The sequence below is a fragment of the Amblyomma mixtum genome, chromosome 8, assembly GCF_055824585.1.
Source record: "Amblyomma mixtum isolate Tamu chromosome 8, ASM5582458v1, whole genome shotgun sequence".
NCBI classification, from domain to species: domain Eukaryota; kingdom Metazoa; phylum Arthropoda; class Arachnida; order Ixodida; family Ixodidae; genus Amblyomma; species Amblyomma mixtum.
This window is the reverse complement of record NC_143019.1, coordinates 146,725,283-146,739,897: the sequence shown is the minus strand read 5'-3', so window position 1 is coordinate 146,739,897 and position 14,615 is coordinate 146,725,283. Positions and strand designations below refer to the sequence as shown.

Below are 14,615 nucleotides of genomic sequence, written 5' to 3'. Positions count from 1 at the left end.
TAGTTATTACCCATTCCCCACTGTCACTCATGGGGCATCCCGCAGTAGCGAGTATATAAGCTCGGCGGCATGATATCCGTTTGGAGGTGAGTGAATACGAGTTGGTGTGCTGTAGTGTGTCGCTCTTGTTGTTGGTTCTTGCAAAGTGTTGTAAGTTGTGTGCCGTCACCACTGGCAGGCCTGCATGCTTGTGCGGGGCTGCTTCACCATTTTCGAGAATGTTGCATTTATGTTGTTTACATGTTTCATGAATGTTTGGGGAAGGTTATTCGAACGTTCATATGTAACATTACAAAAACATTAGAAAAAAAGGACACTGAAATAACATTTGAGCGTAACAAAAATGTAACATTATCGCAATGTTTCAGTGCTACCTGGGTGGAGGCTTTGGCAACATGGTACATCATATTTAAGGGAAAACGGCGCAGAAGACTGGACAACAGATAACATGACAACACAACGCGCTGACTAGCAACTCGATTTTATTCCGCCAGAAGCGAAACATATACAGCTGGGAAAGGTATGGAAAACAACAAAACACAAAACATTTTATACAACCCAGATAGAGAAAGTGCAATTATTTTAGGTGCTTTGCACAGGTCGGGACAAAAAATAGCGTAATTCTTTTTCAAGCAGTTTTACAGATGGCTTGCTGACACGGCCATGGGTTCTGGTGATTGATAGCGCTTTAAATATTTCCATTGTTTTTTTTGCTTAGTATCTCTTGAATGACGCTCGTGCAATCTAGGAAAGGTACACAGTTGTCTGAGGGACAGTTCTTGCAGAGTATGATTATATTGCTGCCTATTTTATGCAACACAGCGTGCTCGCTTAGTGTGGTGTTCAGCGGCCCATTTGCCTGACGTACATTTCACCACACGATAGTGGCGTATCCTTCACCACACCACACTAACAGTCAGTATAACGTTCTTGATCGTTTGTGTCACATAGGGGGCATAATTGTTCGTCATTGTTGACATGTCAGCGCATAGCACTTAACTTGGCGCGCGGGTGTGTCAACAATGACGAGCCATTAAGCACCATCAAGAACTGACTGTCAGTGAGGTGTGGTGTATGATATGGCAGTATCTTGTGGTGAATGTATGTGAGGCAAACAAGCCACTGTCTGAACACCACACTAAGCGAGCATGCCATGTTGCATAAAACAGGCAGCAATATAATCATACACTGCAAGAACTGCCCCTTAAAAAAACTGCGTACCTTTCCTGGACCACACAAGTCTCATTAAGAAATACAAAACAAAGAAAGCAACGAAAATCTTTGAGGCGCTACCATTCACCCGAGAGGCCAGAGCTGCGTCAGCAAGCCATCCACAAAACCGCGAGAAAAAGAAATATGCTATTTCTCATTTCGACCTGCGCAAAGCACCTACAATAACTGCACTTTCTTTATCTAGGTTGTCTAAAATGCCTAGTGTTTTGCTGTTTTTCATACCTTTCCCAGCTGTATATGTTTCGCTTCTGGCGGAATAAAATCGAGTTGCTAGTCAGTCCGTTGTGTCGCCGTGCTCTTTCTCATCACATGTTCTACGGCGTTTTTCTGTCTGAAATTCTTGAAATGGTGGTTAGGCGTCATCCAGCGGGGCCTGTGCACTGGAGGCCTGTAAATACAGCAATGCATATACATATAGTGTCAAACAGTAGTGATGTCACAATTAACACGAATGTCACAAATATAGAAAATGTTAAAATGGGTGCCTATGAAGGAAACCATGTTCATCAATGTAATCACGGCTTCGAAAAAGTAACTCAGCAGCAGCAATGCAGGCAAGCACCTTGCAGTTGAAATAATGACTGTCGGTATAGGTCAAGATATTCATATCCAAACATGGCAACTTGTGAAAACTGATAGCTGGTGCATGCTACACGTGTGCACACACTGCGCTTAAAGTGGCCATCTTCCAAACAAAGTGGGCAGCACAATGCACAGGGATATAAGCTTTGGCAATACGAGATCAAATGCAAATGTGTGTCCTGTTAGTTTTTACAGTGTACATAAAACTTGACCTTGAAATATGCAGCTTACCTCCTCCTGCTTCTTGACACGCCTCTCCTCCTTAAGCTTCAAACGGCATGAAGCGTGCTGAAGCCACTTTTTAATGTTAGCTTCAATTTCGCACACTGTAGTTGTGAACAGCTTGTTGGACTTCACGGCATCTGTAATGAATTGACAGTCGAAATATTGCAGCTCATCTGTTTCCTCTTGTTTCATCAACACTATTCAGAAGGGTAGCGGATCGGGCTAGTTGGTGCAGTTTTGACATTTTCAGAAGCGCTAAAACAACAAGGACGCAGAGGGAACAGACAGGGACGAGCGCTACTTCCAACTGTTTATTTCGTAAAACCGCAAGTGCTTCAAACAGTTCTTGAACGCTTTTATGACACGGCAGTAAACTGCATGTGTGAGATTACACAGTATAGCTGCCGAGACTAACAGGACCAAGAAGATAAGTGCACGATTACGTTGATACCCTGAGCAAGGCGAGTTCTTTTTTTGACAATGAAATAGACGGTGAGCTTACACAAGTGCTACCCAGTAAGCTCACCGTCTATTTCATTGTCAACAAAAGAACTCGCCTTGCTCAGGGTTATTCATGGTTGGCTGGGTAAGAATGAAGCACGAAAAACAGTTTCATACCAGCTCTTTGTCTTGATGGAGCAAATGCAGCTAGTGAGTGACAACATACAGACAGCCTCTTCTGAACATGCTCTCCAAAATACCTGAAAATGAACAGGAGAGAAGAATGGTCACACCCAGTTGCATTACAGGTTTACAATTTGCAACTCTCATTTTATATAATGTAACCCCGTAATGGGGCACACGAACAGTAGCAAGAATTTTCACAGCACTACTTGCATTGACACACTGCAATAACAAGAAATTTTCAGCAAAAGTTAAAGAAACCACAAGCTGAAAGACAAAAATAGTCAAGAACCAAATATCATGAAGTGAGCAACAACTGAAATAGGAGAAAATTACAAGTAAGAAAGAACCCACAAAGGTTTTTTAAAAGCACAAAGATGAAAAAGCAATGTCAGACCGCAAAAGGCAAATTTAAACAGAAGAGCTTGACTTAAAACAAAGCCCATTTAGTTTTGAAGAGAAGAGCAGCAACGAAAGGGGACCTGTTAGCAAATTTTACACCAACACAAGATCTGCCAAAACTGTCTTCTGGAGCCGCCGGAGACTGGAAACTGTCTACCTTTGTAGTGAGGGTCATAGCATGCCAGGCGGCCGCCGCAGGCATTCCCGCGCCACTACTGTACCATGTCTCCACTTCGGGGACAAATCCAGTTAACTAAACGCCACGCATTTTTAAGCTATCTATGCACTCCACGAACCGATAAACCGGCTGGTGAAATCGCCAGCACGAAAACTGCACAATGGCACAAACGAACACTAACACTTGTTTGAAAGAAAAGTGTGCAAAAACTCACCATTATTGCCGTCCTTCACGTAGTCCCCCAGTACACTGCACAATGCTGGCACAGGACGGTGTACGCCGCGCACAAGCTTGCCGCCACAACGAAGAAAATGTGAACACGCGAAAAAATAAAATGTGCAAAGGAACGCTGAAAGGAACCAAGAAAACATCGCTTCGCGGCCGCCGCGGCTAATGATGATGCCCATGGCCGTTGGGCTGCCTAATGTCAATAGAGTTCTAGTTACGGTTCTGGTTTGAAATTCGCGGCGTTTGTGGCTTTCAGTCTAACTTGAGAAGTTTCTTCAAATAATCGTACTGCACATGCATTTGCTTGCATAAAATAAAATCAAAGCATGTAATTGCTGACTGCTTAAATAATTCATTCCTGAAAACTTCAGATTGCGAAAGCAAGAAAAATTAAAATCTAAAGGCAAAATAATTTTAATGTGTTTCCTGGTAAGCTGTTTGCACATTTCCAAATCTTCCACTGTGCTGAAAGAAAAACATGTATGAATGTCATCTGAATATCCACTAACTGATATCTGAATCCGATAGTCCTCTCAATATGCAGAGGATATCATACATAGACATTGGACGTTAGGACCATTAGTGGACATCCTCTGCATATTCATGGTTTGCTGGGATATACGTTGCAGATCGCGCGAAAAAACAACTAAAACCACAAAAATTACTTAACAAAACACTCAAGGCACTGTAATACGTGAAAACAGCACAGACGAAGTTTAAAGCACTCAACACTTTCAAAGCTTTCAAAACATTCAAAACTTCGGCAGGTAAACGGCTGTTCAATGATTGTGGAATATCTCGGTAATAGTAAATAGAGAACCAACCTGCACCAAGCAATAACAGAGGGTTGATTTGCGTGCGCTGTCCGCCGTTGCCGCTGCCGAAGTGCGCGATGGTGGGCGTCACTTGTCCGAGTAAGGATGCCTGGAATCACAGCTTGGTGACGCTAGCTGCGTCCCTTGATGCGACGCAAAATGCGATGCACCCAGGCCAAAGTGTCCGTAGAAAGGACGCAGCAGTCACAGTACTCGAAGTGGCTGGTTGCTGGTAGATTTTCCTAAAGACGGTCCTGCACCAAGCAATAACAGAGGGTTGATTTGCGTGCGCTGTCCGCCGTTGCCGCTGCCGAAGTGCGCGATGGTGGGCGTCACTTGTCCGAGTAAGGATGCCTGGAATCACAGCTTGGTGACGCTAGCTGCGTCCCTTGATGCGACGCAAAATGCGATGCACCCAGGCCAAAGTGTCCGTAGAAAGGACGCAGCAGTCACAGTACTCGAAGTGGCTGGTTGCTGGTAGATTTTCCCAAAGACGGTCCTGCACCAAGCAATAACAGAGGGTTGATTTGCGAGCGCTGTCCGCCGTTGCCGCTGCCGAAGTCGCACGCGACCACTTACCACGGGTAGTTGCTAACTACCGCCTTCATCATGCCAGCGGGCTTGCCCGCCCGAGGCTTGGCTACCTGGCATACCGGGCAGGTGCGGGCGTATCCCAGCACATCCTTTCTCATGCCTGGCCAGGTCGCGACACGGCATAACTTGTCGTAAGTCTTACTGCCGCTGCCATGGCCTGCCAGCGCTGAGTCATGGAAGTACTGCAGGAACCGTTTCCGCAACCTTCTCGGGACCACGACTCGGAAAGGGGATGCTATCGCCTCTTCCTCGTCAAGTTGGGGAATATAGCGGAGCAGCAAGCCATCATCGCCCAGCAGATACGCGTCGTACTTGCCCTCAGCGTTCCCGGTGCAAGCTGCGCTGCTCGCAAGCTCCTTCAGCACCCGCTGGCAAAGACCGTCTGCTTTCTGGGCCTCGATCAGCTCTTCTCTACTGACCGCTACTCCCCAAGACAGATTTCTTCCTGCCTCGCTCCTAGGCAGGCGAGCGGTCGCCGCCACGAGCTGCTGTGTTTCCCTTCCGTCACAGCACCGTGCGGGACCTCTGTCCGTCTCCTCTCTCTCCAAACCGGGCGCGACACTCCCGTCCGCCCTCTCCTCCTCTCCAACAGCGATGACGCCGCTTTTTACAAAGCTGGGCTGCGCCTCTGAAGCGCTTCCGCCAGCATTCCACGGTGCGCGCGATAAAGCATCGGCCACCTTGTTCAAGCTGCCCCGGCGGTACTCGATGGCGTACGCGTAACGTTGCAACGTCAGCGCCCATCTCTCGAGTCTGCCTGCGGGGTTCTTGAGCCTCTTTAACCAAGACAATGCCTGATGATCTGTCTGCACGGTGAAGACCGCTCCGTCTAGGTACATGTCGAACTTCGACAATGCGAACATGATCGCCAGGAATTCTTTTTCGGTCACGGAGTAATTCCGCTCCGCCGATGTGAGCGTGCGACTAGCGAACGCGACAGGGCGCAGTTTGCCCTCGTGTTCCTGCAACAAAACAGCTCCAACACCGTAGTCACTAGCGTCTGTCTGCAAGACAAACTGCTTGTTCAGGTCGGGGAGGCGCAGACTAGCGGTATTCGCTATCGCGCGAGCCAAGGCAACAAATGTGTCACTCTGTTCCTTGCCCCAGACCCACTTCGAGCCTTTACGCAACAGCAGGTTCAGCGGCCTTGCAAGCTCCGAACAGCGCGGGATGAATTGCCTGTAGAACGCAACCATCCCCAAAAACCTCTGCAAGCTTTTCACATCCATGGGGCAGGGGTAGTTCAGAATTGCCTGCAGTTTGTCATCATTCGGTCTCAGTGTGCCATCATCCACGACAAAGCCCAAGAGGTTAACTCTCTTCGATGCCAACTGCACTTTCTTTGGATTGATGGTTAGACCGGCACGTCTCATTCTATCGAGAACGGAATTCAGGTGAATGAGGTGCTCCTCGAACGACTGTGAGAATATCACAACGTCGTCGAGGTACGCCATGGCGTAGTTGAACCTTGCATCGCCCAGCACGATGTCCATCAGTCGCATGAACGTGCTCGGGGCGTTAGACAAACCAAACGGGAGTCGAGTAAATTCGAAGAGCCCGCGGTGGCAGGTGAATGCGGTTTTCTCAATGTCACCTTCGGCCACCTCAATCTGCAGGTACCCTCTGCTTGCATCTAGGACTGTGAAGAACCTCGCGTTCCCTAACGCGTACATCACAGCCTCGATCGACTGAAAAGGGTACGCAACCGTAGGCGTCAGTGAGTTGAGCTTACGATAATCAACACACAGCCTGACCGATCCATCTTTCTTCGGCGCTAGAACCACTGGTGACGCCCAGGGACTTTGTGAGGGTCTCACCGCACCGGTGTCAATCATCTCGTCAAGGGCACAGTCGAGAAGCTGCCTCTTATGCGCACTTAACGGCCTCGGGTTACAACTGAAAGGGCGCGTATCACCCGTCTGAATCTCGTGCTGAAGCAGGTCGGTTCTGCCCGGTTTCTCCGTGAAGCAATCCGAAAACGGGAGTAAAGTTTCCGCGAGCCTTCGGCGCTGACTACTGGGTCCTGAGAAAGACGCAATAATCGCTTCTAACGGGCCACCGTCTCTCAGCATCTCGAGGGAGCTCCCCTGCCTTTCTGTCGCACAGGTGTGGACACCCACCTTTTGTGCCGGACAGCCGGGAAAGGGTGCGCTTTCGAAGGGAATGAGGGGGGCGAGCTGGCTGTAACGATAGCCATTCTCCCCCATGTAGAGCACAATGCCTTCGCTCGAGAGAAAATCCCTTCCCAGAATTACTGGTATCGACAAGCCAGGCAGATAGACGAAGCGATGTCTCCGCTTTCTGCCGTCAAAGCGCATCGTAAGACGCACTGCTCCCTTTGCCTTTGCCGCCCCAGCTGCTAAGCTTAACGGGGTTTCGGCCGGTCTGACACGGATGTTACCTATCCGGCAGGCCTCGTACACCTCGTCACCGACCAGTGACAGCGTTGAGCCCGTGTCTACGAGTGCAGAGTAGCATCGACCCGCTAACTGCACTAGCATAAAAGGGCTTGAGCGCGGAACGACTCCCTGAGCTCTACAGTCGAGCGGGACAAAGGCCTCCCCGTCGCCGGCGCGGGAGTTCTTTTCCTGACTAGCGCCTTGACAACCATGAAATTCTCCCGCTGACGGTGAAAGGTCGGTGCCACCAGACATCACCGCCAGCGCCTGGCGTTTCCCTGCATACGCCTAGCTTGGCATTCGCGTGCCATGTGGCCGGGCTGGTTGCAATTCCAGCAAAGCCGGTCGTTCACCCGCCGCGTGGACGGAGGACCCCTCGTTCCACGAAGCGGTTGGGGACGACTCTCCCCTTTCTCCGCGCATTCCTGACGCTCGCTCGGCGCGTGGCCTGTGAGGCCGGCACGACGCCGCTGCTCGAATGCGTACGGGTCCAGCGCGCGAGGGACAACAGGGGGTTCCGCCTGCCTTTCCACGGCCATTACCTCGGCGCGCCGAGCCCTCATCGCGCATTCTCGGCCTCCATCCCATGCGCATCCCGGTTCCAGCGATTCGGCCGGCCTGGGGGGCGGCTGGTAGCGCAGTTCGGCTAGTAAATCCGCCTGCACGGTCTTGGCCTCCTGCGCTAGGGCCTCGAGGTTTGTAAAACTGCGGCCCCGCAGATACGGCTTGAAGCGTGGATGGGACTGCCTGATCACACGCGCAACCTGATCTCGGTCGGTTGCCGTCGGATCTGCCCTCTTGTACAGCTCTTGCATTGCGCGTACGTACTCGAGGAGGCTTTCCTCTGGGTGTTGGGTGCGCAACGCGAGCTCCTCCAGCATCCGGCGCTCATAATCAGGCGGCAAGAACTCGGCGCGGAAACGGTCTTTGAAGTCCGCCATCGACTGGAAAGTCGGCTGGCAGCGCCTCCATCGCGCCGCGCTCTCGACGAGTGCTACAGGCAGGACCTGCCCTAGCATTACGTCATCTGGGGCGCCCAGAGCCGTCTGGTAGTCCTCGAGTTGTTGTAGAAACTCGTGGACTGATTTCGCGTCCGTGTACCCGGAAAAGGAGGGGACCTCCATATTTATCCGCGGGCGCGATGCTGTCGCCGATGCTACCGATGCTGCGGCCTGGTTGGCGCCAGCCACCGAACCGAGCTGACGGGCTAATGCGGCAAACATCTCAGTCACCTGCCCCATTACGGCCGCCGCGTCGGCCGTCTCACTACCGGCTGCCCCGCCATCCAAAGCCGTGGCTGAAACATCCTTTCTGGGAGGCATAGTTCGCGCTAACTGTCCGGTCGCACCGGCTAACTGCTCATGGCAACAAGAACATTCACATACACAACAATCTATCTACAAACACGCGGAAATACACAACACAAAACGCCCGAAAACTACATAAATAACACAAAACCCCTAACAAATTTACAACACTACACAAGTCGCTACCCCGCGAACATTCCGCCTGACCCGCTCCTTAACCCTATCGGTCCGGCGTGGCCCCGAACAAAGAGTGCCCGCCACGAGTCTGGCTGCACGTCCCAAAATCGGCAGAGAAATCGTCCACAAGGTGTTAATTTAAAGCCGCACGCTGGGCGCCATTATTTGTGGGCGATTCCTCTGCGCGGGGACGCACAGGCAGTCACTCGAGGCAGGACTTTGTACAAAGGGTTTATTCTCACATCAGGGGGGCCGGTCGTCGTCGTGGCAGCTGGGTCAGGTGGTCCTTTGGCAGGGCTGGTCCAAGAGCGAGAGACGAGCCTTCCCGGTCTCGCCTTATAAAGGCTTTCTCCTAGCCTCGCTCCCCCCACCCCACCACTCGGGAAGAAGGGGTCCGAGGCTACCCGCGGTGAGCGGCGCGAGATTTGACCTGCCCGCGAGCAGACCCTACAATATATGCTACATGTGGCTTTCAATAAACTTAGTTGGAGTCAGCGCCCGTCCTGTCCGTCTTTCTGTGTGGTTTGTGTACAATTTAGCGCTGTTTTTTCTTTCCTGAACACAATGTCACACCAACTAGCCCAGCAAAACGTACTGTTAAAAGTCGCGTTATTTTATTCCGGAGCTCTCGCCGCGTGTGAGAGCGTTGAGTAGCCGTTTGGCTAAGTGTGAAAAATGTAATGAAATCGCGCATAGTATTTTCCTATGAATAAGGTAGATACCGCACCGCTGCGGTGGCTCAGTGGTTACGGCTCTCGGCTCTGGCCCAAAAGACGTGGGTTCAATCCCGGCCGCGGCGGCCGAATTTCGATGGAGGCGAAATTCTAGAGGCCCGTGTACTGTGCGATGTCCTTTACCCACCAGATCCCTCTGACATGCGTGCGGAAAAAGCAGCTGAAATCGGTAGCGGTCATGCTTACAATCCTACATGTGCATGAAATGTGTTTAATGGGAACAAGAGCAAGCTCAGCGCAAGGATGCCGAACATGGTGATCGAAAACACGCGCTTCGTCGGGACAACCTTCAGTCTGCAGCTCGCCTATCCAGTTACTCCACTGAGTCAAATCAATAGATCTACATTCTGATGCATAAAATTATCATAGATGATATCGCACGTAAAAGGCGACAACAAACGACACGACAGCGCAGAAATCTGCTTAGAAGTGCCGGTTTCCAGTCCGTACACTACCTGGTCGACTACCCTCGGATGTCACGTTAACGAGTAACTGCGCACAAGATAATCGCAGTACTGTCTGGAAGAGGGAAAATGTGAGTAGTGACGCACAGCACACACCCTCATACTTTAGCTGATGGCATGGGCGTCCGGAGGGGGGGGCAAGGGGGGGCGGCTGCACCCCCCTGGAAAATCACTCACTCGAACCGTTAGTGATGGCCGCACGTCAGGGGCGGCGGTGCGCTCAGCCAAAAGAGTAAAAGCGGCCCTGCTTCCACGCTTTGGGTCACATCTGCAAAGTGCCGCGTCCGGGGACGCGTCGTTGCAGACATACAGCGGCACCGGCGAGCATGTGTTTCGAGCCGTCTTGAGATGTGTGCCTGTTTCTTTGATCTCTAGAGAGATAGCGACACGGAGGCAGACAGTGCACACCCCGGCCACCGATGAATTCTTCAGGAGGGAGGGACAAATCAGCCGTGTCCATCCCCGCTTTGTCGGACTGCTCAGGGGCAAGCGGGCGATGAGTTGGCGCCGCCGCCGCTCGCTGTCTCCTCCGATCCACGGGAGAGCGCAGCTGGAGTGAACAAAATTATACAAAAACAGTTCCCGAAGGCACTATTTTTCCACTGTGCAAGTCACAAACTAAATCTCGTCATCAACGATTTGAACGACGTCTCTGAAATTCGAAACACAATTGGGATAATCAAACAAACCATAAACTTCTTCCGCGAGAGCGTGCTCCGGAGAAAATTGGTGCCCAACATTCCGATGCTGTGTGAGACAAGATGGTCTGCAAAGTACAAGTCTATTAGGATCTTCTCTCAGCATTACGTGGCCATAGTCGAAGCACTCGAGCAGCTCGCGTCCACGGAATCATGCTCGAACGCTGCAACTAGACAACGAGCTCACATCCTCTACTGCGCAACAACAAGCTCATCTTTCATCGTCTGCTTGCATATTGTAGCGAAGTACAGCGCTCGGCTCGAACCAGCTACGAACATTCTGCAAGGTGTATCCATGGACTTCCATTCTGTGCATGGCCACATCACTGAGCTACAACGTATTTTTCGCGGCCACCGGACAAACGCTGTAGAGGAGTTCTCTAACATCATGAATGCAGCAAGGGAGGCAGCCAATCACTTAAATGTGGTGATATCTGTACCAAGACAAGTCTCTCGTCAGGCCCACCGAGACAACTACGGGATTCAGTCGCCAGAGGAATACTACCGTGTGGCAATATATGTGCCGTACTTGGACTCCCTCACTGCTTCTTTAGCTCGGCGCTTTTCTGAAAGCAATGAGAGGAGCTTCAAACTTCTCCAGCTGCATCCATCAAAAATGAAGCACTTGAACCGTGTTGAGTTCGCTGTTCTCGCCGAAGAACTCCAGTGCTTTTACGGCATCGACAACTTCAAGGAAGAGGCCATCTCTTGGTACGAGATGTGGTGCAACAAAACTGGGGACCCATCAGAAATAACTTACTGCGAGCTTCTACATCAGTAATGGCTGCGTTTGGGCGAGTTGGTTAGACATGTTAAACCTGGAAAGCGCTTTCCAGGTTCTACATCAGGCCAAGACATTCTTCCCTGGTGTTGCAAAAGCCATTGAGGTGGCTCTGGCTTTGCCAGTTACTACCTGTACGGTCGAACGCTCCTTCAGTACAATGAGGAGAGTGAAAACGTGGCTACGCTCAACGATGACAAACGACAGACTGGACGGCCTTTGTATGATGAGTGTGCACCGAGAGCGTGTAATGAAGCACAGAAATGAATTTATCACCAGTGTCATCACGCAATTCGCCCAGAAAAATCCGAGGCGTCTACAGTTTCTGTTCAAGGAAGACTGACTGAGTGACTGTCGTTGCGTGTTTGTGAACATATTGTGCTGTGTGCTGGTCATCAATCCGGGTGTGTCGAGAACCCGTATGCAGCAAGACTGAGCACTCTTCTCCACGAAGTGATAGTATCTTTTTGCATTTTTATTAATTTTAATTGTTTCTTCGTTGATAAACTCCAATGTATCTCTCCTAGCCTCGCTTTAATTTGCTGTTTGTAATTTTTCTTTCATGCGTGTATTTTACTTATTTATTTTATTTGTATATAAATAAATAAATTTACTCCGCAAATAGTGCCTTTTTGCTACGAACATACCCCCCCCCCCCCCCCACCGGCGCCAACAACCAATGGGGCCCCCCCCTGCAAAAAATTCTGCGGACGCCCTTGGCTGATGGAGCACAACAACGGCAGAAGCGAACGCGTAAACATGCGTCCTACATTAAGGATAGTTGCCGGGCCAGTTGGTACATGATCACACCTTAAAACAGCGCGCTTACACGGGACGAAGAAAGAAGACACGCTCACACACAGCGTCCTACGCGCAGCGCCGGCGCGACCCGCAGTCCCTCGGGCCGCGCGCGCCGACAGATGGCGACTGGTGTCGAGAGTAGGACCGCGCCCGCAGCCTGCGTGCGAGGGCGAGGACGGGCGAGTTGGGGCTAGTGGATGGTGAAGGCGTCACATTGACGAAGAGGAGGTTGGAAGATTGATGGAGAAAATCAAGGAAAGGGTGAAAGGAAAAAGATAATCAAACTCGACATTGTAAGAATGAAATGGAAAGAAAGGGAAAAGAAAAATAAATTAACAATGGGGGAAGAATAGGCTAGGTGACGTGGCAAACTGCCTCCCAATACAAAGGGTAAGCCATTATCATCCATCCATTCAGAAAGCGCCGATTGACTGGACGCTGGTGAGACACTGGAACTGTTTTCAATGATACTGTTACGTCAGTATTTGTGTATGTATTTGCCGCTTCGTGTTTGATAGTGTCATTGTTTTTATGTGTGTGTGTGTATCCAGCCAGGGCATCCTTGTTAGGCGCCCTTGCAAAAAGAAAGGCTACATCATCATCATCATCATTATTGCTTCAAAGGGGACGCTTATTTGATTTTTATCCATCCATCCATGAGATGGGAAGCCACGAAATTGGTTTATTCGCGCTTCTTGGTTTCGTTCCGCGGACTGGTTTGTGCGAAGAAGCGGCATGTCGGTGAGCGGCAGGCAGCTGTCGTTGATGCTGTTCCTTTCCTTCCTGCTGGGCGTCGGCGCGGGTTACAAGTTGAAAAGCCTGCGTATCCAGTACCTGAAGCGGCGCCGAGACTGGCTCGCCTCTCGGCTAGCCACGGCGCAGCAGAAGCTGGAAGTGGAACTGCGGCCCTGACCTGTTCCGGTGGTGCGTACCCTTCAATGGAGATGTCGCCTCCGCTTTCAGACACCCTGCCGTCATGGAGTTCTTTCCTTCCTCCATGCCCTGCCGTGTACCCTTCGCGGCGGCATGTTGGGTCCATGGTTGGGTCCCCGGTCGCACACGTGGTTAAAGTGAGGAGGGGTAGTGGGCTCACTCCTTGGCCGGCGCCAAGCATTGCGACGACGCCGATTCTACTTCCGCGAGGTGGCACCACCGCCGCCTTCACTGTAGGAGCGTGCGTTGGCGTGCGTTTGAGCCACTGCCGCCGCTGTTGCTTGCCTTCGCGTCTTGCGCGTTGCCATAGCCAGCACACTAGAACTCCTAGCCTATCTTGCACAGAAAGTTGGATACAATTACTTGATGACGTCAAAAACCAGTCAGGACGACCCTGAAAACCTATTTGGTATTATCCGGCAGTCATCAGGAAGTAGTGACCACCCCACTACAACACATTTTGATAATCATTAGTTGTCTTTCGTTCTGTGGTCTTGTCAAGACAGCAAGCCAGGGGAACTGTGACCAGGGCGAGCTAGCCTCACTGCTAGATATAGAGACTTGTGCTGACACGCTGTCACATCAAGAAAGCACAAATGCAGCTACGAGTGTAAATACTTTGAACGGGTACGTGCTTGCGCGAAGAAGACGGGACAGCAAAGAAACACACACGACATATACAGAGCGCAACTTCCAACTGGTTTATTTTCGTAGAAGGCAAAAGAATTTATACCGGCGCTGAGCAATCACAAGATTAACAGCAAATATACGCACTGTTCATGTCAGCATCCCCCGCCAAGAGTGCCACCAGATAGCAAAAGTGTAAAATTGATATCCTTCAATACAGTAATCAAATACAAGAAAAGACCATGATACATACAAAAGGAAAGATGAAGCATGAGGTGAATGATGAACATAGCATAAAAACAACTCTTAGCAAAAGCAGTGTCAGAGTAAATAAAAACAATAAAGCGGTCAATGCGTAAAAATTTGCTCATCGTAGCAAAAGCAGTGTCAAAAGGTAAGAAACAACTAGAAGCCGAACGGCCTGTTACGTGGTAAAACCAGTGGAGAAAGGCTGATTTAATGAAACACCAGTCGAAGGCTAGGCCAAGAAAACTAAGGTAAGGCAATCAAGAAAAAGATTTCACACGTGTCCATCTAAGAATTTTATCTCTTTGTAAAGCAGTACGACAGAAGCAGTGCTAATGCATTTGTCACCAGTGTTAGTAATATGAAAGGCTTCTGTTATTTCTCTGCCAGGATTAAGGTACTGCTGAACAAAGGCTTGCATTTATGAGTCGCGACATGCTCTGGCAGGCGGCATCTTTCCCTTTTTTGTACTGTCCTTTCATGTTCCCTTCATGGTCCTTTCATGCTCAACGACAGACTGCGGGAACATGAAAGGACAGTACAAAACAGTGAAAGGCGCCGCCTGCC

The 14,615-nt window shown here is 50.4% G+C and overlaps 2 protein-coding genes across 3 annotated transcripts in view; one reads left to right on the top strand and one right to left on the bottom strand.

Moving 5' to 3' along the window:
- Positions 1-773: 773 nt before the first annotated feature.
- LOC149334718 (uncharacterized) lies at positions 774-4,277 on the bottom strand. Of its 2 annotated transcripts, XR_016284792.1 has the most exons (4): positions 3,459-4,277; positions 2,659-2,741; positions 2,047-2,177; positions 774-1,621 (listed from the first exon to the last, which is right to left on the bottom strand). XR_016284792.1 is itself a non-coding variant. In XM_089555319.1 (3 exons), the coding sequence occupies exons 1-3, from the start codon at positions 3,649-3,651 to the stop codon at positions 1,586-1,588; spliced, it is 360 nt and encodes a 119-aa protein (XP_089411445.1). In that variant the 5' UTR covers positions 3,652-4,275; the 3' UTR covers positions 776-1,585. The 2 variants fall into 2 exon arrangements, 1 of the variants encoding a protein (XP_089411445.1); XM_089555319.1 differs by lacking the exon at positions 2,659-2,741 and having other exon boundaries at positions 776-1,621; positions 3,459-4,275.
- An 8,861-nt stretch (positions 4,278-13,138) lies between these two features.
- LOC149334717 (isoaspartyl peptidase/L-asparaginase) overlaps positions 13,139-14,615 on the top strand; it is a 32,431-nt gene continuing 30,954 nt past the window's right edge. The window contains exon 1 of the mRNA XM_089555313.1: positions 13,139-13,166. The gene's annotated coding sequence lies outside the window, so the exon portion shown is untranslated. The remainder of the gene's footprint in view (positions 13,167-14,615) is intronic.